General features: G+C 42.8%; 2 protein-coding genes across 2 annotated transcripts in view; both read left to right on the forward strand.

The window, feature by feature from the left end:
• The window catches only part of TTC21A (tetratricopeptide repeat domain 21A), a 38634-nt gene extending 31816 nt beyond the window's left edge, over positions 1 to 6818 (forward strand). Inside the window, exons 25-29 of the mRNA XM_085316467.1 lie at positions 729 to 924; positions 2398 to 2619; positions 3765 to 3885; positions 6558 to 6625; positions 6707 to 6818. Of these exons, the coding sequence (XP_085172593.1) occupies positions 729 to 924; positions 2398 to 2619; positions 3765 to 3885; positions 6558 to 6625; positions 6707 to 6784 (685 nt within the window). The 3' untranslated portion in view covers positions 6785 to 6818. The remainder of the gene's footprint in view (positions 1 to 728; positions 925 to 2397; positions 2620 to 3764; positions 3886 to 6557; positions 6626 to 6706) is intronic.
• Positions 6819 to 10895: 4077 nt separating this feature from the next.
• On the forward strand, positions 10896 to 17019 carry LOC146589301 (chymotrypsin-like elastase family member 2A). The gene is made up of 8 exons (XM_085316468.1): positions 10896 to 10909; positions 11092 to 11195; positions 12004 to 12113; positions 12778 to 12909; positions 13735 to 13871; positions 14098 to 14243; positions 15518 to 15667; positions 16875 to 17019. Exons 3-8 carry the CDS (start codon positions 12016 to 12018, stop codon positions 16899 to 16901), a joined length of 690 nt encoding a protein of 229 aa, XP_085172594.1. The 5' UTR covers positions 10896 to 10909; positions 11092 to 11195; positions 12004 to 12015; the 3' UTR covers positions 16902 to 17019.
• The last annotated feature ends 9611 nt before the right edge of the window (positions 17020 to 26630 follow it).

The raw sequence follows: 26630 nt of genomic DNA on the forward strand, positions 1-26630 counted from the left end.
GATACTTAGCCTCCGTATCTGCTCTGAATCCACAAATGGAGGCACTCTCAATCTTTTTCTATGCTCTGTATTAAATTTATATTAAGTTCCCTGAGGTTGGTTATTTTATTCTTTGAGGTACGTTTTTGTATGTATGCTTCTGCATCTCTTACTTTGAGGTCATAAATACTTTTTCTAGATAATCAGTGGCTGAGAAAAACAGATATTTTTTAGAGCATATGCCTTTCGTATTATACCAGCATGAATGATACGAGAAAGAAGAAAAGAGGGAAAATATAGGAGGGAGCCATGTGTGTGTCTTCTGTGCATATTACTGAGATAAAAATTTGTCAGTCTTGAGTGCCTGAATATATGCATGTCCACAGCATGAATGTACAAATTGCCAACATACCTATACGTAGAAGGAATATTTATATCTATTTTTTTTAATTATTTGCCATTTCGTTTTAAGAATATAAAGGAAAATATAGCACTTCTGAAAAATGTCATCCTTGCAAGACCTAGAGTAGGATGAATTTAGCTATAGAACAGGCATTCAAATACTGGCAATTAAGCTGATTCATTTCTGGTCCAAACAACTGTGTGATTTATGATACATTTAGAAAATCAAATACGTAACTATTGCATATGTAAGAGTGGTTCAAATTTAAAGATGGAGGTGCATAATGCTTTATGTTAGTCACTATTTGATAAATATTGAAATATCATGCAGAATTTAATATTAACAGTAATTTAGATGACAAGCAGGAAGCTGCGCAACATGGCATAAGAACAGCAGAAAAATTATTAATGGAGTTTTGTCCTTGTTCACAAGAGGGCCAAAATCAGCTAAAGATGTTACGAAACTACTGTTTAATGGCTACTAAAGACAAAAATAATGTAGAAAAAGCTCTCAGTGTATTTGTAGAAATGGCCCAAAATGAGGTAAGAAATTATTCAGATCTTTTTATATACATTCCTTCTTATTATGAAATGCGTATTGACTCATGCATAGTTTTTCTAGCTGATTTTTTCACAATAAACTAAAAGCTTTGAAATTAAATTAAAATGTATATTAAAGGACTTCTACATGAATATATTTGCTACTTTTTCCTTGTTAAAAATGTCTAAAGGAGAATGGATGTATACTAAGAATGCAGCATTTATCTTGTATTTTTTCCTCTTAAGGTGGAAGTGAATTTTTCTTGTAAATGCACTGGGTGAGATACTGATGTCATTAATACCAAGTTTTTCCATTGTTTTCAGCGGTGTTAGGATTAACAGTATTTATAAAACTTGGTAGACTAAATTTTCTAAAGGCTACAGTTTATTTGCATGTAGAAAATCACATCCTTAAGAGTTAGGAAAATTGTCTGTGGACGTCAGTAAACTGTCCCTATTAGCACAGCAATTATTATTTCCTTTTTAAAAAAAGGAATAAAATAATAAATTATACATTGAATGTTTTGCAGAATCTGGGAGTAAGATCAAGCCACTATACTGTGAAAAATAAATAAATAGGGCATTATTTCTCCCAACTTACTCTTTCAGTGCTGTGATGTGCAGAAACAGTTTAAATTATTGAAGCTTTGGTCATTTCCCAGGATTTTCATTATAGTCAAATTGAGGAATAGTCATATTGAGGAATAGGGGCATTGTGCTATAATTGGCTGAGCAATCTGGTCCTGATCTGGGAAAGTATTTACATGTTTACCCATGCATCCAGCAGTACATTTAAGGGCTTTTATAGAACAATATGAATGCTTAAAATTAATCATTAAACATATTAAAGCATGTAACATGTTTGCCTACTTAAAAGTTATAAGATCCCTTTGACCTTGATTTAGTTAGCAGTGTTTGGAGTAATTAAAAATTGAATAGTCCAAATTTTTCTTACTGCACTAGGAAACATGCTCTCACATTGGCAGCACCCAGTTCCTGAAGATTTTGTCATTGAAATTGTATCTTTGCTTTTAAGGCCTCTAAAACAGGCAGTAGTTTTCCTTTCATATCTTCTGTGCTCAAGGCTTAGAAAAAACTAAAAACTTTTAAAGATATTTTAATTATAACAAATTTTGAACCATTATATTCCATCCACTGCCTGTTTGTCAATAAAATCTCAATCTCGTATAAAGCTTTCACATGTAAAATCCTTCATATTATGAGATCCTGAGAACCTGTCTATTTCAATCTAGTTGCAAGACAAAGATAAAAGCGCTGGCATATATTCAGTGTTCTTTTTAAGCTATATTGGGTGTTATGGAAATAGAGGTTTATTTCACATTCTGATAATAACCTTTTTGATTTTTCATTATCCTTTTGCTATGTTACTCATTTTTGTCACTACAGTTATTCATATAGTCACTAATATGTGAAAGGAGAATGCCTTACTTTGTGTGATTTATATTTTCTCAAAAGGAAAGTGTTCAAATTATTTTGGCAGTGGCCCAAGCCCATATGATACTTAAGCAGACTCCCAAGGCCAGAATTCAACTAAAACGATTAGCAAAAGTAAACTGGACTTTGTCAGATGCTGAAGAGTTAGAAAAAAGTTGGATATTATTGTCTGATATATACTGTAAAAATGGAAAATATGACCATGCAACTGAGCAACTGAAACGCTGCCTACAATACAATAAGGTGAGAGAAGAAGATAAAGAGAATCCGTGAATACCAGAAAAATATTATGATCCTTTAGGTATCTGAACATAACACAGTGCTTGGATATTGTTTTATTTTCATTACTGGCCATGTAACATAAACCCTCAAGGTACAAGGTTAAAGGAGTGGCTGATGTTTAAGGCTAAACTAGGGTAAAATTAGGCAGTAGAAGACAGTGATTGTGATTGTTCTGATGATAGGTGCCAGTGCTTGACAACCTTTGATTTCATGAGTCACAACTTATTTCAGGGAGGAAATACACCAAAAATATAAAATTAACTTCATTATCTTGTCTTTTATATTTTTAAAGGTTGTACTGTTTCAAAATGTGCAAACAGGAATGTCCGATAGTCCTTGCATGTTTTAATGTTTTTAGTATCTCCTGTACTCTAAAAAGTAAAATGTCAGACTACACAATCAAAAGAAATGATGTAAATCATAAGAGATCATATTGTTTATTATTTAATTTATCTTGAAATATGAAATATAATTTAGACCTCCAATTTYGCAATGGTAAGGGTGACTGAAGGGTTGGAAGGCACCTCTGGAGATCATCTAGTTCAACCCCCTTGCTCAAGCAGGGTCACCTAGAGCATGTTAGACAGGATTGCATCCAGGCGGGCCTTGAAGATCTCCAGAGAAGGAGACTCCACAACCTCTCTGGGCAACCTGKKCCAGTGCTCCGTCACTCTCACAGGGAAGAAATTCCCCCTCACGGTCAGGCAGAACATCCTGTGCTTCAGTTTCTGCCCATTGCCTCTTGTCCTGTCACACGGGACAACTGAAAAGAGGTTCTCTGTCCCCCTGACCCCCTCCCTTCAGGTACTTATAGACAGTGATAAGATCCCCCTGCCCCTCAGTCTTCTCCTCCCCAGGCTGAAGAGGCCCAGCTCTCATAGACATTCCTCATAGGGCAGGTGCTCCAGCCCTCTGATCATCTTCGTAGCCCTACGCTGGACTCTCTCCAGTAGCTCCATGTCTCTCTTGTACTGGGAGCCTAAAATTTATATTTGCTGTGATATGGAAGATGGGCTAAGCATACGTATTCAGTACATTTTATATTGAATTATAATTAGAAATGAATATATTTTGGTATATTAATGTATATTCATTGCTGTTTTTAGTCCTGTTCAAAAGCTTATGAATATTTGGGCTTTATCATGGAGAAAGGACAGGCATCTGTAGATGCTGCAAAAAATTATGAATTTGCTTGGAAATACAGTAACAAAGCAAATCCTGCTGTTGGTGAGTTAAGAAAATACTCTGTATCTTCAGTTCAGATCAAGAATTACTAAGTATTTTTTACTCTTGAAAGCATAAATCCAAAAGATTTGGGTCAGATAAATGCCTTGTAACTTTATCTTGCCAATCCTAAAAACTATAATGAATGTTTGCATCATGCCCATGCAACTAGAATCGTAGAATCAGTAAGGTTAGAAGGGGCCTCTGGAGATCATCTAGTCCAACCTCCCTGCTCAGCAGAGTCACCTACAGCATGGTAGACAGGGTTGCATTCAGGCGGGCCTTGAAGATCTCCAGAGAAGAAGACTCCGCAGCCTCTCTGGGCAACCTGTGCCAGTGCTCYGTCACTCTCACAGGGAAGAAATTCCCCCTCACGTTCAGGCTAAACTTCCTGTGCTTCAATTTCTGCCCATTGCCTCTTGTCTTGTCACACGGGACAACTGAAAAGAGKTTGTCCCCGTCCACTTGACAGCCTCCCTCCAGGTGCTTATACACACTGATAAGATCCCCCCTCAGTCTTCTCTTCCCCAGGCTGAAGAGGCCCAGCTCTCRCAGACGTTCCTCRSAGGGCAGGTGCTCCAGCCCTCTSATCATCTTTGTAGTCCTGTGCTGGACTCTCTCCAGCAGCTCCATGTCTCTCTTGTCCTGGGGAGCCCAGAACTGGACCCAGTATTTGAGATGAGGYCTTCCCAGGGCTGAGCAGAGTGGCAGGATCACCTCCCTCGAGCTGCTGGCAACACTCTTCCTAATGCACCCCAGGAGACCATTGGCCTTCTTGGTCACAAGGGCACATTGCTGGCTCACGGTCAATTTGTCATCCACCAGCACTCCCAGGTCCTTCTCTGCAGAGCTGCTCTCCAGCAGGTCAGCCCCCAGCTTGTACTGCTGCCTAGGGTTATTTCTCCCTAGGTGCAGGACTCTGCRCTTGCCCTTGTTGAACCTCAGGAGGTTCCTCTCTGCCCAGCTCTCCAGCCTGTCCAGGTCTCTCTGAATGGCAGCACAGCCCTCAGGTGTATCAGCCACTCCTCCCAGCTTGGTATCATCAGCAGACTTGCTGAGGAGGCACTCTGCCCCCTCATCCAGGTCAYTGATGAARAAGTTGAACAGGATGGGACCCAGCACTGAGCCCTGGGGGACTGCTAGCCACAGGCCTCCAACTAGACTCCATGCCACTGATGACGACCCTCTGAGCTCTGCCTTTCAGCCAGTTCTCAATCCACCTCACTGTCCACTCGTCTAACCCACGCTTCCTGAGCTTCTCTAGGAGGATGTTACGGGAGACAGTGTCAAAAGCTTTGCTGAAGTCAAGGGACACAACATCCACTGCTCTGCCCTCATCTACGCAGCCAGTCATTCCATCAGGGAAGGCTATCAGATTGGTTAAGCAGGATTTCCCCTTGGTGAATCCATGTTGGCTACTCCTGATCACCTTCTTTTCCTCCGTATGTCTGGAGATGACATCCAGAATGAGCTCTTCCATAATCTTTCCGTGGATGGAGGTGAGGCTGACTGGCCTATAGTTGCCTGGGTCCTCCTTCTTGCCCTTCTTGAAGACTGGAGTGACACTGGCTTTCTTCCAGTCCTCAGGCACCTCTCCAGTYCTCCAGGACCTTTCAAAGATGATGGAGAGTGGCCTGGCAACAACATCTGCCAGCTCCCTCAGGTACACCTGATGGGTCCATCTCATCTGGGCCCATGGATTTGTGGAGTCTAGCCTGCCCAGAAGATCTCTAATCCTTTCCTCCTCAACCAAAGGAAAGTCTTCCCTTCTCTGGACTTTCTCCCTCACGTCCAGGCTACAGGATTCCTGGGGGCTGCCCGTAGCAGTGAAGACTGAAGCACAGAAGGCATTCAGTAATTCTGCCTTCTCTGTATCCCTTGTCATCAGGGCCCCTGCCCCGTTCAGTAGCAGGCCCACATTTTCCCTAGTCCTCCTCTTCCTGCTGATGTATTTGAAGAAGAAATCAGTTTTGATAAAAAAAAAAAAAAAACAAAGGGCAGCATTTAGTTCAGAATGATCAATTTACATGAAAAAGTCCTCTAAGAGTTAAACAACATATTATTAGTCCTGAACTGCTCAAAATAAAATTAGAAATAGAGTAATAGTCATTGTTGCTCTTACCTCAATTTGGTAGTCATTATGTATTGGTTTACTCTCAAAATACAATGTATACTAAAACAATAGTCTGCAGTCCCAGTGAGCAGYGTTAGCATTTGGGATCTTAAAAGCATTGCGAGAGAACAATTAGGCTTGTTTTCCTTGACTGCAGTGGCTGAGAATGTGTTCTCTCTCATTTCCTAATGCCTAAAATCTGGGCTTTACACTGCTTTGCATACTTCTGTGCATGCTATGATCCCACCATGTGTTTGGCATCTTACTAACTAAACTCAGTTGGGATCCAAGGTACATAAAACCTTATTAACGATCAGATTTTTTTTTCCTTTAAGTCCTCATTTTGAAGGTTGTTCTTAACATAACATACACATTAATCTAATTAAAATGTCTGTATCGAAAAAAAATATACCATGTGTTACTTGTTCATTACCTTAATATTTTCTGTTATACCCTATTTTAACTGTAARTTTGTTGTGATTATTGGTCTGAAGTGTTGTTTAATCTCAGATTAAGAAATTATTATAGTGGTAAAACACTTTTTTTCCTGTATCTCTTGTAGGTTTCAAACTTGCTTTCAGTTACCTAAAAAATAAGAGTTATGTGGAGGCAATAGAAGTATGTCATGATGTAAGTCATTTACAAAACTTTCATTTGCATCATGAGACAAATAATGTTTAAATTATTTTAATATATCTTTTTTTTAACTAGGTTTTGAAGCTCTGTCCAAGTTATCCAAAAATTAAAGAAGAGATTTTGAAAAAGGCACAAGCAGCAATCAGACCCTAAAAAKAAGATTTTAATACAAAATGTTTAGCCGTTAGATATGTTAGTAAACACTAGAAATAAAAGCATCTGTTAAGTAAATATAAAGTATTTTAGATTTGTTGGAATTCTAATCGAACTTAGGTCCCCCATTTCTACTCATTTATTATCAATGCGTGCTATTTTTAGTGTTTGTCACCACTTTATGAGGAGACTGATTTTGTCAGTGGATGTGATGCGTCCTGTTAACATGTCTACCCACAGCTCCTCTATGAAGAAGGGCAGAGGAATACCTACTCTCTGGATCACAGTTGGAGAAGGCTTGAGATACTCAGACTGGTGCAGTTTTATGCATGTTCTGAAACAGAGTTCATTGTGCCTAGTGAGTTATGTGCCTCATATTTAGCAGTAGGTGAGATGTGGCATTTTGGATGGCAAATGTAGAATTAGACATCTCGAGCCAGTTTTCTTAATTGGATATCCAAGTTACTGGAATAATGCTGATAATTAGTTGCCTCTTTATTGCCATTAATGCCAATCTCCATGTTGTTATTTTTTATTTCCTTCTTCTGCTGTTAAAATTTGTAAACTCAGGGTTTTTCACCCTGACAAGTGCTTATACACATAACAAATTCCTAGTCCCAATGCTCAAACTCTGCTCTATCCACTCACGTACGTCCTGTATGTAGGTTCACCTCTTTCAACAAAGCCTGTTCAAACAGCACAGAGCAAGAAACAGACAGTCCCTCAAGAGCCCTATAGTAAAACAATGCCTAAAATAGAGGAATGCTGAAAACAGCTGTAGTTCATCGTCTTCAGAGTAGTTTATTTCTCCTTTGGGCATTACGACATAGCCAAACATCAAAGCCACTCGGCTGCAAAATGAGGATGRTACCATGTGCATTGCTATAGAGTACAGATTATGGACAGTTACTCAAGCGAAGTGGCGTGATGTTCAAAAGGAGAATAAACAGACAATGTTTTTCAGCAAWGTTGGATGTAGGAACACACAAAGTCTTTGGAATAACAAATTAGCAATAGAAACTATGAGCTTGCCAGATCTAACAAGAATGATGAATGTAGTAAAAGTGAGTGAAGAGACTGGCTAGGAGGCCACTTTCTGACATCTTAGCCAAAACTAACTGAAAGCTAAAAATGATCTATGATGTAACGGAAAGAAGTGCTCGATGACTTAAAGAGGGTCTTGTGAAATAACACACAGAACTTTTTATGAATTCTAATAAAACAAAAAGAATTTGTTGAAGAGGACTGGTGGAATGATAGGGAGAAAACACCTAATCTGACTATATACRTGCTGTGGACACTGGATCCCATTAGCACACTTAGATGGATAAGACTGTTAACTTTTCCTTATTTACTTGATTATGTTTAGCCCAAAGTCTGCTGAATTCAGTAGGAAGGTGCTCTGTGCATCTACTTTTTAAAAGAGACTCTTCAGTAGAAAATAGGGTAAAGTTGGCTGAGAGGRAAAATGAAAATCTACACTGTGTGTMGGATTATGCCAGCCATTTCTAAGGTTTGAAACTGGTCCCTGGCTGCTGATCAAGTTCAAGGCCAGCTTTACTGCCCACCTGTTGATGGTCTGTGTGTCCAGGTTTCTTGTTTTCTTCTTTGTTAAATATGGAAAGAAGGACCCTTTTTTACATTTAACTGAAGAACCTTTGCTTCTGCTGTATTCTCAAAATGATGCCTTACACATGCCAGCAACTGCTTAGAGTAGTTTATCTTTTTTCTGAATGTCAGGAAAATGTGCAGCTAAATGTAACTGAGGTGGCTCCAAGGCATATCTAATACGAGACTGATGATTTTGCAAATCTCACTCCTCACAAAGATTGTGAGATATTTTCTTCAGTTAAAAACTTATAAGAAGAATGTTCTGAGATTTCACTGATTTCTGAAGAAAAAGTAGAACAATGCGTTTTATAAAATCAGATATTAGTAGTCCTGCCAGTCAGTAAAATCTCTTTGTTAATAACTTTAGGCAGATAATTTTCCCTTCTCTGAAAATAACACTTTCCTGTAAAAACACCACCACATTTTACCTTGGGTTAAATCATTAAAGGGATATAAATCCTGTTCCACAGTATGGAATGACTATGGGGATTATGGTCAGTGGGTATTTAAAAACCAACCAAACAAATCAACATACTTCCCCTAGAACAGGGTTATTCCATTATGAAGAGGTTTTGATTTTCTTCTGTATTATGTCAGGGCCACGTTCAAAGATGGGATCTGGGCCCTGGCARTTGCATGATGTGTCTCTTACCGACTGACTGTCTTTTCCTATATACTGTTGTGTGGTCTGACTGGCAACCTGCAGGCCTGATCTCATCAGATGCTTTTGTCTGACCTGCCTCTTTCACATATGCAAGGCTGCTGCTTGAAGAAACAACGCTCTTTCCTCCTGTGTTTACCACTGCCGGCTACATCTGGGCTACTGTTTCTGAGACCTTTCCTGTTCCTCATAGCCCAGGTCTTGCCAGCTGTAGCATTCCCCTTTTTTCMCCCTCTGGCAGCAGTCCAGCTCCCTACTTTCACCCCTCCTGCCAGGAAGGTCCTGCATACTGGGACAGGCAGAGGAAAACACATTTAGCAGGGAGAAGGGAGGAGAAAAAGCAGAAATGCAGTATCCTAAATCAGGGATCAGCATGTGTGGCCAAGGTTCGACCACCCTCAATTGTTATTTTTCTCCCTGACTGCAGTTCTTTTACCACCTAGATGAAAAAAATCAGTTCATGTTACATGGAGCAGGGGAGAGGTAGATTTGACAAATAATTTCTAAGGAGGGACTACAGATTATACATCAACAACTATTATTCTAAAAGTTTGGCTTATTGATCCTGGGCTTGTATTGTTTTGTTTTTAAGTTGATCTGACAGTATTTGAGTTTCATCTTTTTTTTTCTGCTTCAGGGTACTGTGGGAACTATGCAGTATGGAATTGTTTATGCAGCCTTGGAATGTACCTTTAACAGGTTGCTACGCCGCTTTTTTCCCATGTGTGGAACATTTCTGATAAATTTAGTGGGTTATAAATATAGGTACATTATATTAATCACAAATTTTGAGCTTCTTTTCAGATGTGTTAGTATAAAAAGGATCTCTGTGGAAAAATTCTACCATTTCGTTAAAAATGCTTCAATACCTTATTCTTCTCAGTTGCCTTGGTAAGTTGTAATTAGAGTATTTGAACTGGGAAAAGTTGAACCTCTCAACCTCTTAATAGGCTGTGGAGAGTAGAGGATATCTGTTTTTTCTCCACAGTTGTCAATTGTACTTTGCTTCTTAGTGTCTTTTTAGTTGAGATGGGATGAATAATGGTCTCTTCCAAATCTGTCTGTATGTGTAAGTACAACAAATGTTTTTCAGCACACAGACATTTTCAGAGTGAGAAAATTAGATGATGAATTTACAATATATATTTTCGCATAAATCATCTGCAATAGCTAAGAGGAAAGGAGAGAAAACAGAATTTAGAATTTGCCTCTCATATGAACGTTATCTGGCAAAGGATTTTTAAGAAGGTGGGAAGAGTATTAGTGTGTTGCTGTGCTGCAAAGAACCRTACTTCAGTCATTGCCTTGCTCTGTGCTTAAACATAGAGCAAYCTGGCATCTTTCTGATGGTTAGGTGAATGAAAAAACAGACCTCAGAAMAACATTATTATGCCATCAAAAAACCTAATGGTGAAACAATTTTTATGACTGTAATATATTTTTTTTTTCATATTCTCTTCAGGGAACAAGATCTCCATGAGAAAGATCTGGTAGTTCTCTTAGGCAAGGGAAACCTACACTCTGAAAAGAGGATTTAGGCTAATTGGAACATGCATTATCTCTGTTGTCAATCAGAGTAGAATTGTAGGTACCACTGAAAATAGAAGTAAATTTAACTTTATATGAGGAGATTTGCATTGATGTCTGTGGTTGAATAAACTTGAATAAAGACAGCCATCGCTATGGAGAGCAATCACCGTTTCACAATGTACTATAGAGACTTTCCAAAATGACTGTTTTCTTCAGTTCATGTTTGCCTACTTGTGTGCTTTAGAGAGGTACGGTTGAAAGAGGATTGCACAGTGCAGTGATACCCCTCCAAATCTGACCTGGAAAAATTATCAGGAAAACAGGTGAGAACTCTTGGTTTAAGTGTTGGTTTAACCCAGAGTTCTTCTCTCACAAGGAAAATTTGTTTATCTTGCTTACTGCCTGTCTCATGCAGCACAGATTTGTCACTGATGGTAAACCTCAGATGACTGACATTCATTAGGAATCCACATGACAAACTGCATTCATTTTTCTTTGTGGTTAGGGGCAATTTCTGGAAGTCCCCCAGGCCATGCTTTTCTCAAGGATGTGCTGTCGGGGCGAGTAATTGGAGGCCATGAGGCTCAGCCAAACAGCTGGAAGTGGCAGGTAATGCTGATTTTAAGTCTTATACTTGGAAAAAAGCAGTGAGAAAATGACAGCAAATGTAAAAAGTTGGAAWGTTTTATATAGCTGAATTTGCTCTGTGTCCAGTCAGTGCGAAGTTACAACTTCATCTAAAGTTTGATGTCAGCCSAGGACATGAATAAGAACTTAACCAGTGAGCAGGTTTACTTGCAGTAAAGGGTGTGGCATGCCTGTTCTTGACCACACAAAAATGTTCCACTGTTCTGAAATCAATTTTAAGGCAATTCATAACCCTTTGTGGGCATACTTAAACTACCTACAGGTATCATAATGCAGCAAAGAGCAAACCTAGCTACTATGGAAGATGATGAACACTGCTGAAAAAAGATCTTTTGAGGTAGTCTAGATAAATCCTTGCAAAAGAAAATATGGATATACACTGCTTATGCATTAAAAAGATGMATCTTTTTATTTAAAATATGTGCAGAGATGGCTAACTTCTTTCATACTCAGGTGCCACCAATAATTTTYGGTGGTACCATAGAAGTATGGGAAAGGTTGTAATGTCCCATGCACTTGAATTGAAAAAAAAATTGTTTTTCCATTTATGCAAGCCCTTGAAGGCTATCATATTCCTTGCCAGTAGATGATAAGACAGAAAATATTATGTWCAGCTGTTTCAAACTACACTGTCTCTTTTTCAGTCCTCTTACAAGRGAGCTATTTAATAGCTCCTTCTTATAAGGAAGCTAGTCTACTGACCAAAGTAACAGACACATTTTCTGAAGAAGCATGACTTCAGTGCAAAATATTTTGTCATTTGATACAGGTATCTCTTCAGATGGCCTATGCAGATTACCCTGGATATTATAGGCACATCTGTGGTGGAACCCTTATCAGTAGTAACTGGGTCATGACTGCAGCCCACTGTCTCAGAGTGTGAGTAGAATAAAAAGTTGAAATTCTTGTTCTGTTCCTCATTTTCTCTGCAGATGGGTGCTGCACCATTCTCATCCTCACAGTTCTCCAGGKGTACCGGTTTCTTGCACACCTGGACATCTCCCAGCTCACTGCGCATTTAATCTAGGGAACTGGAAAATTCTGTTAACTTCAACTATGATTTTATGTTTAATTGTTGATTTTCTGGAAGTGAAAATCAAACTGAYTGATGATCATAGGCGATTTTCTACAGTTTGCTTTGCAGCATGTCCAATACGTGTCACATAAACAATACATGCAACACCAATAAGCAAACACTCATCTTTAATTATGTACACCTTTAGTGAATGTACTTAAAATGAAGTGTAAGAAGCTCATCCTTCACACTGTTTTAGACATACGTAGAGATGCAAGATGAACATTATTGTTTAAGAATTATCTGAGCTTTGTAGTTAGCTGATATTGCACCTTCAATTTCTTCACCAGCAAACAGTAGTTTCCTAATTCATAAGACCATTTAATTAAAACTCGTTGAAAATCCTCTGATGCAAGATGCTTTAGAAATGATTATATTAGCAGAAAATCTCAGTGGTGCTGGAATTATAGTGCAAAACTACAAATGAGGACTAATCTTTACAYTGATTATTTTGTTGTTCATTTTTAGGCCATTAGAAGCAATATACCGAGTGGCTCTGGGTGAACACAATCTTTTTGAGGTGGATGGCACCGAGTATTATATTGATGTGGATGGAGTCTTCATTCACGATGGCTGGAATTCCTCTRATGTTGGAAATGGGTAAATTGTTTTGATTATTGTCATAGGGCTGAATGGTACTCAGCACCCAATGTTGTGWGTATTATTCAGTCCAGTTCTCAATGAGGTCGAGAATGGATTTGTGGAAGGCAGTGGAAGATGCCAGTAGACCTCCTCTCTTAGAAATGTTTTACCATGTCTACATGGATAACCCCATTGCTCTTTTGTCTATCTTTGTGGTACTTGGCCTTTCCCAGTGAAGGAGCTTCAACTTAAACCCTCCCACTTTTTCCCAAGGCTACAGTAATTGGTGAAAAGAGGCATGGGTAGAACCATTTGCTACAGGCTTTAAGAGAAAGTAGCCAGCTATAGCTGCATTTTTGGAGGAGCACCGTGACTCTGAAGTGTTTTTGATGTGGTTTAAGAAACTTTCCRTCCTAGGGGCTTCAATGAAGGAATGTTTAGTTTCCAGATCTAATGAGACTGAGGTGAGATCTAGGTGTTAAACTACTAAGGTGTTACAAAAACCATGGGCATTTCTGCACATGTCCAAATGCAGATCTTTTCAAAGTGGATTTTTTGGAATTCAAGTGACTCTAGAGTTGGACAGCAACTCAGCCAGTCCTTCCAGGGGATTTAGCCCTTTATYGGTCCGTACCTTGACCTCTCTGTTACTTGCTCTTATTTTCCTGTCTCGTGGGATAGCTACAAGTATTAATTCATTAAGTTTCCCAAGTGCTTGGCTATCATCATGCCACAGACTAAATACCTATGTAAATGAGTGAACAGGWGTGAGCAAGTCAGATTTGGTTTATACTTAATCCAGGATTTTCAGTAAATACTCTTTTCACCTATATCCTATTTCAGCAATGACATTGCTTTGCTACACCTCTCCTCTCCTGCMTATGACAATGGATTTGTTGAGATAGGATTGCTTCCACCTGAAGGAGACATTTTGCCTGATAACTATCCCTGTTATATTACTGGATGGGGAGTGGATAGTGGTAAGTATGTGGGGGGGGAGGGGAGGGGAGAGAAGCAGTGTTCCCTGTTCTAGAAAGAAGGACCAAGATCCCAGACAAAATACAACCTTTTGCATGTAAAGTCTGTTACATGAGCAAATATTTTACGAAATGCAAAGACTGACTGCTAGAAATCTCCTGATTTTAGTGGGACTAGCCATGCAGGTAAGGTATTTTAAAAAATAAAATATCATTCTTTCTTTGCTAGTTGATGGCAATGCCCCTGCCAAACTTCAAGAAGTGATGCTGCTGGTAGTCGACCATGCAATCTGTTCTCAGGAAGACTGGTGGGGAACTAAGGCAAAARTTACTATGATCTGTGCAGGTGGGAATGGCGTGACAGCTGGATGCAGWGTAAGATCTGTTATTATCAGAGAATTTTTAAGCCTTTCTCTCTTCCTCTTTCTTCTCTATTTAGCCTTGCTGTGCCTTCATCTGGGAGCTGATTTTGCCATATGCTCAGCCTAGAGTAGCTTTCATATGCGGATCCTGGCCCTTTCACTGCTTTTGTCTAAATATAATCTTCTAAATCAGACTGCTCCAAATTCCTTCCTCCCCCTACAAAGGAGCCACCAGAGAGGAACTCTTCAAGTTCTCAATATGTGTCTCGCCCCACTGATTTTGCGAGGAAGATTTGCCCTTTCTTCCAGCAGCATGTTCCATTGATCAGATTCTGGGGACCTCACAGTTGAGACTTTGGCAATCTCCTCTGCCCTCATTCAAAGGATGAGGCTGTAGGAAGTCCTGCTGCTCTTTCAGTGCTGCTGCCATTTTCCACCACCAAAACAAGGCAGCCAGCAGAAGSAGATGTTCACCACTGCACTTTAACCCTGCTCTTCAGCTTTCTGCTCTTCGCCATCTACTCTTTCTGTGTAGTTAACTGAGCAGCCATGCTGAAATGTAAGCAACAAATATATAACATATTTGTTTTTTAAGAATATAATATATAAACATACAGAAATAATACATATTATATAGTGATTATATAATATAAATCTATAGTTATAAATACATAAATATTTACTATATTTTTCAGTGTAAGTTAATTATGACAGAACTTGGTTGCTACCTGGATTCTAAACCACAGCAGGAGCCTTTATCTTTACATATATTTTAACTTGTCTTGCTCTCTTCCCACTGGCTTTACTTCCTGAGACCTTTGGAATGTGCTTGATTGCTAAGTACAGAGGGATCAGCATTTCCTTCCCACCTGGTTCCTTATAGCTGAAGAGTGCACTGAGTTTTCATGAGAGATGCTGTACAGGTAGATCTTCATGGGAAGAACTGTCATGTAATGCAACGTGCTCTGAAGCAGTTGCTTGAAGTCACTATGTTTCCAATGGTAATGGTAATGGGAAAATTATAGGAACGTGTATGTATGTGTGCAAATGTGCGTGTATGTGCATGTAGATTGAGATATTAATTAGTGGACCTGCTTTTTACAATATTTTGTTAGGTGCTGTGCAGTCTCAGCTTCCATGTTGCTAGTCAGCCTTTTGCAAAATACACAGTACAGATTTAGGCTTATGTTCTAAACAGCTATAATCAGTGCTCCCTAATCTGTCCAGTCATTCCTAAATGGCTCAGATAATTTGGCTTAATATGTTCCTCTCCTTCCTCTGAGGCAGGGAGATTCTGGAGGCCCTCTGAGCTGTTACAAAGATGATCGCTGGCAAGTCCATGGGATTGTCAGTTTTGGGATAGTTCCCTACTGTAACATGTATAAGAAGCCTACAGTCTTCACACGTGTGTCAGCTTACATAGACTGGATCGACAACGTAAGTTCCTTACGCGCTAGTGCGTTGGAGATACACTGGTTATTTCCCATGATGTAAGGGGTACCCCTAGAGAGAAATTGGATCCATTTGCTTCTGAAATCATTAGGAACTGAACTGGGATTTGAGGAGACCTAAAATCAGGGTATTTGATGTTACTTTCGGTGCATTCAAACAACTGGATGGAATTTTTGTCTTAGAAGTGAAATGCTCTTCTGGAKACCACATACAAAATTCAAGACAGACAGAAGTTGGACTCTGTGTCCAAAAAATGAWCGTTTTCATTCACCTAGGCAAAAAATACTACAGGAAAACAGTGAAGGAATTATCTGTCCTGTATGTAGTGCAGCCTGAATGGGAGGTGCAACAAATATAAAATATATCTACAAATGCAGGTCCTACAGTGTGCATTGCGCAGCTTTGGCCTTGCTTTTGGGAATGACCAAAGAGATCTTCGCTCCCAGAAGCAAAGCCTGGGACTGGCAGCAGCTGTTTCCTAGGTTCAGGGTAGTGCTTTTGTGAAACTGCTGCTGTAACACATGCTCCCTACTAAGTATTCATAGAAAGAAATGTGAGGAGAGGCATTCTAAATCACAGCAAGGAAGAGAGAGGGAACCATCTAATCCATAAGATGGCTGCTGTGTTAGTGTGTTTTTCACCTCCTGCAAATGGGTACGGTGGTATTGACTTTTAAAACACTAAAAGCAGCTTTCGCTCTTTAGTGTCCAACACAAACAATTAAAAGGGAATCCAGTCAATAGAAGAATTCAAAGTTAGTTACTCATCAGGACAAAAACTTCAAAGTGGTCCTTGATCTGCCTTTGGGTAGCTGGGATAATGTCTTTTGGTTTTCAGGCTGCAAATTAGGAAATGCAGCTTGCAGTCCTACTGTCATCCATGCTTCCTTGCAGGGTGTCAGTCTGTCCAGCACCAACTGCTGGATCAGTCCTACTGAGAATCCCTGTTGTGGGAGAGCCCCTTGCTAGTCTGTAGCTTCTGGAGCCAGCTGCATGCCACTGGTGTCTGGTTTCCACTGACCTGCAGGGCAGGAATGGCTGAAATGCTGTGATCAATGGGCATTTCCAGGTGGGAATAGTAGGTAGAGTAGAGCGCTGCCCCATCTGAGAACAAGCCCTTCTTCAGAACACTAGTGCAAAATGGAGACATGAGTTATTTTGCTTCTGTACTGATTTTGATTCTTGTTTTCTAGATTATGGCAAGCAACGGTGGCTACTAGAGAAGGATCAGCTTGTGCATAAACACGAGAGTTAGAACAAAGCATGTCTGTTAATTCGGTCTTCTCTCATCCTTTCTACAACTTGGGTTATTAATAACAAAGTTGGGCTAAAATTGTAATAAAGTATTGGTGAGTTCAACTGGTAGCTTCAACCTCCTATTACTGTGTGTTTTAAGAGAGATTAACACAAAACACTAGCAGCACAGAGCATTTATCATTGCTGAGGTGACATCAAGAACAAGGTCAGTGTAGCACAGGATGTTTCTGCCTGGCCTGGGATCAGGAGACTCCTTAGGCACCAGTTCAGATCAAGTCAACTGGAAAACAGAATTCAGTGTTATCCTTGTGAGATGAATTAAGCTGAATTCAGCCTTAGTCCAGTTCTYAGCACATGTCCCCGTAAGCGTTCTGCCTGCAGAGAGGTTAAGTACTGGGTGAGCTGGGGAAGCCATGTCTATGCTGAGCAGGAGGTCCAGCACCTAACATGCCAGCCACAGCAGGAAAACATGTTTTGGTATCTTTTGTACACCATAGGAAATGTTGCAACATTGTGCAAACAATTCAGCAAAGCTCAATCTAAGACCTTATAACTGAGGAAAGTGATTTTGTCTTAAAACCCAATTCATCCATGCTCACACCCTCGTTACCAGGAACTGAGAAGTACCGAGATGTTTGTGTCCAAGTAGCCTGTCCAGCCATCAGGTATGAAGACTCAGATCTGTCTGCCCATGATTCCTCACAGTGACAGAAAAGACAAGGGATGCCAACTACTGAGCCCTCCATGCATYTCTGGTGTCTTATGCTGGTAGCTGTGTGTGGCTTTGGATGTGCCTTCGGTACATTGCAGGTCTYGCACATCCAGCATTTTCTGCAGAGAGGCCAATGAATGCGTCCTTTTCCTGGAGCTGGGGTGCAGAGTCCTCACGTACCTGAGCAGCCCTGAACAAGGCTCTTCAGGGCTGACATTCTGGCACCATCTACAAATACACACTGCCTAAAATGACCATGATAGGTTTTCTCCCTGAGGAGTTCCTTAGTAATAACCCATAAGCAGTAAAGAAGGTTGGCTGTATGTTTGCAGGTAGATAGGAGGAAATGAGTGGTGACAGTAACATCAGTCTGCACAGCGGTCAGCAGATATTWTGCTTGAAGATCTTGGTTTTCTTTTTGTTCCTAATCTAAAGCTTTGTTATGATGCTGCATACACAGAGGCTAATTCATACCTGTGTGGCCATAAGGCCAGCTGCAGGTGTACAAGCGGGCCTCTATTGCCTCAGCTGTAATGGGTAACTGAAGCAGTTGAAAGCACAATCTTTAAATTATTCTTTAATTTACGCTGTGTAGGATTCAAAAAAATTTTTTCTAAGACTAAACGCAAAGGACATGGCATCTCTGGAGGGTGTTTTTGTACTTGCACTATAATGTAATGTTTGTCTATTGGTGAGCTACAATACTGTCTTGCAGGAGTACACAGGGAATCCACAACCTTCCCTCTCCCTCTTCTGCTGTGTAGGAGGTTAAGTGTTTAAGACTGAAGAGGTTTAATTTAGCTCTTTATCATTTCAATTTATTCATGTCTCTGTGCTCCCACCTGTCTTAAAACAGCTGCATGCACACACCAAGGACATGACAGGATTTTTACTAAATCCTCTCTGTGCCTGGAGCACAACTTGTCAAAACGCTTGTCAAAAGCCACTAGAGGGCATTGGTAAACCAGAGAAATACCCACCGTGGCTATCACCAGCTCTTACAGAAGTTTTGTGGGTTGGAAATGATAAAATGGCAGGTATACAGCCTTGCACTCTGTACTTTATGTTTGCCTTCAGACAGACAGATAAGCAAATGGGAGCTGCTTTTAGATACCATTATCAAAAGGTCTGATTTGCAAACAGATAAATCCTGCTTACTGCGGCAAGCGCAAACAAAAATGAAACCAGCAAAGACTTTCTGTAAGGCTTGTAAGAGGCCTAGAGTACCAGCTTTATTTTTAGCTCTTTACTTTATGGACTGCACTTGACAATGCATCATGTATACCCAGTAGTTCAGCAACTTCTCTTCTGGCAAGGAAGGAAGAACACATCTCAGTTTTTCTGACTTTTAGTATTACTGAGTAATTCTTGCTCCTTTTAAGGTAGCATGTATGATTTTACTGCAGTATCATGTTCATATGTTTAATTTCTCCCCAGAGGATCTAGATTTGTTCATTTAGGAGACAAGCGACATAAGCAACTGACGTCAGAGACCCTTGGACTGATGATACTTAAACATTTTCCTTTGAATTTTAAAATAAGTTAAAAAAACAGACATCAAAGGCTTCTGGGAATGAGATCAATTCCAAAATCTCAGATGCTGAAAAGTGAAGTATTACAGTGCCATTTTTTTAAGGTCTGACTCTGCATGCTCTGTGAATGGGCCTTGGGGAGATTTGGGGATCTCACATGGGGTCCAAAACTCTCACCAGCCTCACTTGGGAAATCACAGGAAACACTGAGGAAAGGGCTATACCTTAAACGGGCCAGGCACACGGGGCTGTGGAGATGTGCTTACCTGCAGCATGGAGCTCAGATGTCACCTATCTTAGATGGCCTTAGAAGGGGTTTTCTGGACTGCAGTTTTGGAGATAYGTTATGTGTGCACTGTGATAAATTAATGAAGCTCAGCTCATTCTCTGGCACTGTGGCCACCTTGTGGATGCGCAGTCTGCATCCACATATTCAAACTTGCCCAGCCTGCAAAACGGACCGGCTTCACGCAGACTGCCTACTGGAAAGGTCGCTGGCCCGTGCTAAGCAGGCWCAGGGACTGCCTTGGAGGGTGCTGTTGGCTGGACTACAAACACTGCAGGGACCACGTTAGCAATTTAACCCTACGGATGACCAACTTCCAGTGCCCAGAAATGTTCCCTGGCAGCACTTAAGTCTGAAAAAGACACAACCTGAAATATCATAGCTGTCGCATGGTTCCAGCCTGCCTGCCTGCCCCCTGACATGAGTGCTGTGAAAAGCTCTCCCTGCRATGGAAACTGAACTGCACACTGGGAAGTTGAGGTCCCCAAATCAGCAGATACCTGACCTAGTCTCCCAAACCGTTGCTGTCTAGGTCCTGGTCAAAACTGCAGAAAAAAGCCCAGCACAATAGCTATCTTTCCTTGTGCCTTTGGCAAGAAAAGGCCTCTTACAGCCCCAGGATTTCCAGTAAAGGAAGGCTTTATTGCAAGTGCATTTTGGATCCTCCATCGGTAGGAGGGCAGAAAGAGTGACAGTAGCATCCTGTGTTATGCAGTCCAGGCAGTAAGAAAGCAGGTAGTCTTCATCTAAACTGTGTCAGGGCTCCCTCTGGTATCCTGCCAACAACAGATAAGACTGCTGCTTGCCCCTACTGAGATTGTCTAAAGCCTGACGGATGGGTGCTCCCCAGGCCTGGCTAGATCACCTCTGGAGAGGTCTACATGAGGAACAAATGAGCATGGAGAAGGTCCATGGGGGGGCTCTGACCAGTGCACCCAGAGCGCTTAGAATTCTAAACCCAGCTTCCTACCAGAGCTGCCACGAGCATGAAGGAACAAATTACCTGCGCCAAGCCTCCCGCAGCTGCATGACRGCCACTGTTCTCCAAGCAGCAGCCCTGGCCAGTGGGTGCTTGAAAACTTATCACAAGCTGCTCTGAAAGCTGGGCKGGAAGTTGCTCCTATAAACCCTGCCTCCCTGTGAGTGAGATCGGAACCAGTCCCTGAAACAGTCAGGAGGAGAAATGTCATCCTGTACCATCAGTAGCAGAGAATTAAGTGTTAGGAGACATAAAGCTCTAATTCAGGGTCATTATCATGTCACTAGTACAAAGAGGAGCTTTTCTTTCCGGGTTTTTATGACAGGAACAGCTTGTGCTGCTCGGCCATGGTTTATTGCCTAGGATAAGAGGAATTCTTTGATAATATGATAGCCTGGCAGCACGCATACAAAGTGCGTGTTCTTCTTCTATGCTTGATTTACCTCCGAGTATCAAAGAGTCTTGTTGCTCAGCAATAACAGGCAAAGCTGTACTCCCATGAGCACACCTCAGGAAGCCTATGGAAAATGCCACTCAGGCTCCCTTCCAGTTCTACCGTGTGAAGGTGTCACAGCCATATCATATCCAATAGTATTGGGACAACGCTGCTGGGCACAATTATATAATGTTTACATACAGTGTTCCCACCCTTTTCTCTAAAGCCAGGTGGTGAGGATGGAGCTAAAACAGGGATCCAACTACATTTTGGAAAGACTATGCTCCCCATCTCCTTATGTGGAGCAGAAAAAGGAGACAAACAAAGCTACAGAAGGCCATCTCCTGGGCCTGGTACCACCAGGTGTATGGTGCTTCTGTGAGGTGCAAAACTGAAATATTTGGGGAAGGAAACACTGTAAATGTTGTGAAACAGCTGTGGAAATGCAGGGATCAAACACAAGTTTCTAGTGCCACTTGGGACACTTGAGGACATCTCACAGCATCCCACTGCTGCTTCCAAGGGGTGTAAGTCTTCTGAGATCCCATGTCATCTCTGATAGCCCCATGGGTATGTCTCARTCCCCTTGAGCATCTCAACAAGCTCAAAATGCAACAGAATCCCTCCCCTTCCTCCAGCAGTTTGGGGAGTTAGGTCATACAGACATACACTCTAAWAGAGATCCTCAATCATGCTACAAATGTGTAGAGAAGTTCTGGTTATGAACATCTCCYTCCTGTCCAAGTCCTTCTCTGGGGCTGTTATTCTTTATCCAGTGTGGCCCCCAAATCTCTAATCAGATTTGTATGACTCCTTCACCCAACTGTTCTCTTGCTCACTTACTTGCGGGCAAAAATGATGGGTATTTGGAAGTATGAATACAATGGGCTCCATTGTCTCCTGACAGCTATTCAGCCTTAATTACCGGAAAGCACTTTGGGATGCTTTGAATATGAAAAGCACTTAAAGACCATTAAGTTCTCATCTCTATTTACTCCAAAGTAGTATCCAAGTATTTATTTCCATGGAAGTGTAATAGATAATAGTTTCCAGTGCTGCACATCTTGGTGGAGCAGGTTTACATTTGAGGGAGGCCTTCCATTATTAATCATCATCACAGCAGGTTTCTCTTGTAACATTTTAGCTCCTGGCATGTGGCCAGTTCAGTCCCCGGGGAATCAGGTCGCCAGGCCAGCTGAGGGGACCAGAGCTGGCTGCCATGCAGATGACTCAGATCCTCACCGTCTGGGTTGTTCTGAAAGTCTCTGCGGCCTCCRCACTCATGCTAAAACATTTCAGCTATCTTGGTCCCAGGTATTCCCCTTCAGCTCTGACATGTCAGTTTTGATGTTCCCCCAGTGTGATATGGAGACATGCAAGCTGCTTCCAGGCTGATGCCGAACCCGCTGGGTCCTTGCTGGCAGCCACATTGCCAGCTGGATGCAGCAGAGCTGCTAACCTGTCACGTCTGTGGGACTACTAAGGCTGATCCTGTAGAGCAATTTTTGGACTCACTAAAAGGTAGCTACTGGAGGCATCCAACCTCAGAGTGACTCRGAGCACCTAAAATTAGGTGCCTGCATTCACCATTTCCAAGTGTAGTCAGCAGAGGGAGGAAGGGGCCTACAGTGAGCCCTTTGGAGCACCTGAGCTGAGGTGGACAACCCCCAGAGCAAGCCAGCCTTGTAGATGACTTAGTCCCAWAAGTACTGTTGAAACCCAGCTTCTCTGGTCAAAATGTGATTGCCTCCAAGGTTAGCAGAGCAGGATTTTGAGCATTTACCTTGCGAGTGTAGGTTCCTCCCAGCTGTGGGCACRTATCCCAGGCCAGGCATGCAAGCAGCAGCTCCAGTGCCAAGCCATGGGGTATCATGGTACATTCTCTATGTCTGAACAGGGTCACTGGGAGCCAGCTCAGATGTTTCTTCTGCATTTAAGGCTTACTGTAGGCTTTTAAATACAGTAACTCAGTAAGAAACAGGGTTTCTTTGGTCCCATGGAGGTGGGCAGATGTTACCCAAGAGCAATCTGGACAGAAGAGAAAATGGCAAAAGGGGACAGCTGTCCAACTGAATCTTGTTAACTGCTGCCCAGTAGATGGCAATGCTGCTGTTCACTTAGCAGGAGTTTCAGAGGTACAAAATAATCTGGTGAAAATGTATACGTTAATCTGAATTAGAACCTCCTAATAGTCACATCTGTGAAGAACAAAGTTTCATGCTCTATATTAATGGCTTATCTGAATTCTCACTTTAGCCAGTGCTCTGGCAGAATAAGAATTGTCACGAGATTCTGGAGAGAAATCATTGAAGCCAGAATACTTGTATTTGTTCCCTAAATCAACATTTAGCAACACCCATTTCCCAAGATGCTGGGTACTTGTAGCTTCTGCACAGACAGAACAACGGAGGGCCCTACGCAAGCTAAAGAAACTCAATTATTCTTAATTAAATGCCTCATCTTGCTTGATTTGGGTAGCGAGGATGTTTAGGGGACTTTATCCTGTCATAGCTGAAGCTGCTGGTGTGATCAGAATTTCTGTGATGCTGGAACATTGAACATCAGTGACCAAAAAGATAAGAAATAACAGCTCAATGTTGTTGTTGTTGTTTTTCTTCTCCTCCCACAACGCTGACAGAATAAAACTATAAAGTTCCACAGGAATGTGTCAATAATTACAAATTCTGCAGTGTACTTTTTATAAGACGTTCAAGCAGATCACTGGGTATGAGTTAAATCTCAGCTCCCAYACATTTTTCTGCACAAGCTCCACATGATGGAAAACGCATGTGCTTAGAAGAAGGAGTGCAGAAGGCTGCGGAGAAAGGACTGGTGCCTGCTGCAGTGACAAAAGTTTTGAAGTTGGTGGAGCTGTAACATCCTGGTGGAGACACCAAAGAAGATGTTTTCTCTTGCTTTCGTAGCAGCCCTGGAGACTTCTTGCATCCACCCAGCGTTGCGTTGCTCAGTCATGTGGTGTAAATCTCCCTCTTTCTTTTATCAGTGAGAAAAGCACCTCGGTATTTTTTCAAACCCTCCTTCCTTYGGAGCAAACAGAAGTCCGCCGCTTGCCGGGAGCTGGCCCTTCAGGTCACGCACTGCACACACCTGCCTCTGCTCGGGCTTGTTGCCTGGGTGCTTGCAAGGGCAGAAATTCTCCAGCTGGCTGCACAACGGGCTGGCAGAGCCCTCTCGCTGCTGCTGGTGCTGGGCAACTCCCTCTGTTCTCATCCAGAGGCCTTACGCTGGAGCTGCCCAGATTGCTGAAGGTCAAGTGCACTGCACTCAGTATTTTACAGCTGTTCCTGCAGAGAAAAGTCCCAAAGTGTCTCATTCCCTGCATTTTTCCATGGCTATACAAGCACAGTTGCGTTTTCCTACCAGCTAAGATGTAGCTTGGCTTTGGCCCAAAAGAAGTTACCAGGGCTGAACTGGGCCGACAGGGTTCCTCCGGCCGACGAAGTYAGACCTGGGGATGGGGACAGGGGAGAAACGTCCGCTGCCAGCCAACCTCRGTACATTGAAGGGGAGCAGAACCACCTCCCACGCTTGCAGCCAGCATGACCTCAAGCTGGGGGAGACGTGGTGGTTCACAGCTCCTGGCATTCCCAGGCCACGCGCGGCAGGGCGAACGCCCCCCGTGCCAAGCTTTGAGTCGCGTCCCGTCTCCGCTTGCTGTCGGTCATAAAATGACTCACTCCTTTTTTGAACGTTGCGACCCAGGAGAGAAATGCTCTCTAGTCTGTTGGCTAAATGCACGGTTCAGCTCGTGGTTTAGACACTGGCACAATCAAAATACGAATCAAAACAGGGAGATGAGTAATTCCGCGCCTCCGAACGCTAAGAGCGAGGCCTACGCGATGGCCCTACGAAGAAAAAACGAAGAGCAGGAGGGYGGTAAAAGCCCTGAGCAAGGCAAACGGGAACGGAGCAGAACGAGGAGAGGGGCAAACGCCACGAGCAGCCCTCAGCCCCTCAGCTAGAATCGCATCCGTTTGACTCGCCGTCCCCGATTCCAGGCGACGGGAAGGAGCAACGCGAATGATGCATGAACGGCGTGTGCGTGTGCGTGCGTGCTTTGCGCGTGTCCCTCTTGGGGTGTGCCGAAACTCAGCTGGCCGTGAAGCGTTTCACCTCATTTGCAGTGTGGCTCCTCTCTGCTCTGCCTTAGCTCGGGGTCTGGTCCAACAAATGTGTAAAACGGGATCCAGCAGGATCTTGGCAGGGTTTGCAGCAGCTTCCGATCGACAGCGAGAGACGAGCGCTCGCGGGCTGCTCCAGCTGGGCTAAAAGAGCAAGGGGACTTCAACCAAAATGTTGTTACCTTTCCGGAGCAGCAAAAACAAAAGGAGAAATAAAATGAAACAGCTCCGCGACCTGCAAAAATCCTGCCTCGCCGGGGCCAAGCGTCTGTCGCTTTGACGCTGCAGCCTTGCAGAGACGCAAGGTCCTGCGTCCCGGAGGGAAACTCCTCCAGGGCTTCTCTTGCACGCTGCTGCTCCAGCCCAGCGTAAACTCCTCCTGGCACAAAGAGGCTGTTATGAAGCCTGCTTTGCTCGGCGGCTGCCGGCTCCTACCGCCGCCGGCCCGGAGCGCAGGGCGGCAGCGGGCGGCGCRGGGTGGGGAGGGGGGCGATGCCACTTCTCCGTGCCTTTTCTGCGCGCCCCTGCGGGAGGAAAGAAACCCCCCGGCTGGCGGCTCCCGCGGCTGCTGAGCCGACACAACGGGGCCCGTTCTTCCCTCTTCTGGAGCATACAATGAGCGGAACAGGAAATTATACGTGTAGACCCCCATAAATTAGAAAGACGACTAACCAGATCCTCCTGTATGGGGGAAACTAAAGAACGTATATATATATATATATATGTGTGTGTGTATATATATATATATATATATTTAATCATTCCTGCTTTTTATGCTTTCTTCCAGCCCTTGGGGGCGGTTGCAAGAAGGGGCTTGCAGCCCTCGCCCGCAGCCCGGGCGCACGAGGGATAAGGGCTCCCGCGATCGCTCCTGACGGCTCCTCTGCGATCGCCCGGCAGCGCGGGGAACTGGCTTCGACCCACGCGGTCGCTAAAAACCCTCATTTCTGCCCCCGCCGGGCATCTACATACCGAAGASATTTTTTAAAAAAATCATGCCATCGCCCCCGCCGCGGGAGCGGAGAAGCGGAGATCTCCCTCGGCGGCTGCAGCACACACCTGGGGGCTCTAGCTGCAGTTTCAATCTCTCGTTGCATGGCACAGGCAGAGTAGCCAAAGAATATTGCTCTGGGCTGGTGATATTCCTTTTTTTTTTTTTTTTTTTGCCAACAGGAGCTCCTGGTTTCTCACGGCAGATCCTGGCACGGTTGCAATGTGCCCGTAACCTGCTCCAGCGCGCGGCTTTTCTTCCTCGGGCCGTTTTTGGGGAGCAGCAGCCGGGCGAAAGGCACATCTGCTAGCAGTTAGTGGGTTTCTTCCCAGGATGTCATTAGAAATAAAAAATCTTTAACGATCCTTACGGCAGAAGGTTGGGTGTGCCTAGAGCGCTGCTGGGACTTGGCCAGCATTTCGCCAGGGCAACGCTATCAGCAAATATAACTCGTTCCTATGGCTACAAAACCAAAGAAACGCTTACACAGCTTGTCCAAGAAGGGGTTAATCTGCGTGTTCAGCAACTTGCGCAGCTCTCCGGCTTGCGAGCACTCTCTTTCCTCCCCGTTCCCGTAAGAGCAGAAAGTGCTGTTTGGGGCCCAGGAGCTTCGC

Source organism: Rhea americana, unplaced genomic scaffold, assembly GCF_003343005.1.
Source record: "Rhea americana isolate MKP2758 unplaced genomic scaffold, rheAme1 scaffold_47, whole genome shotgun sequence".
In the NCBI taxonomy this organism is placed as follows: Eukaryota; Metazoa; Chordata; class Aves; order Rheiformes; family Rheidae; genus Rhea; species Rhea americana.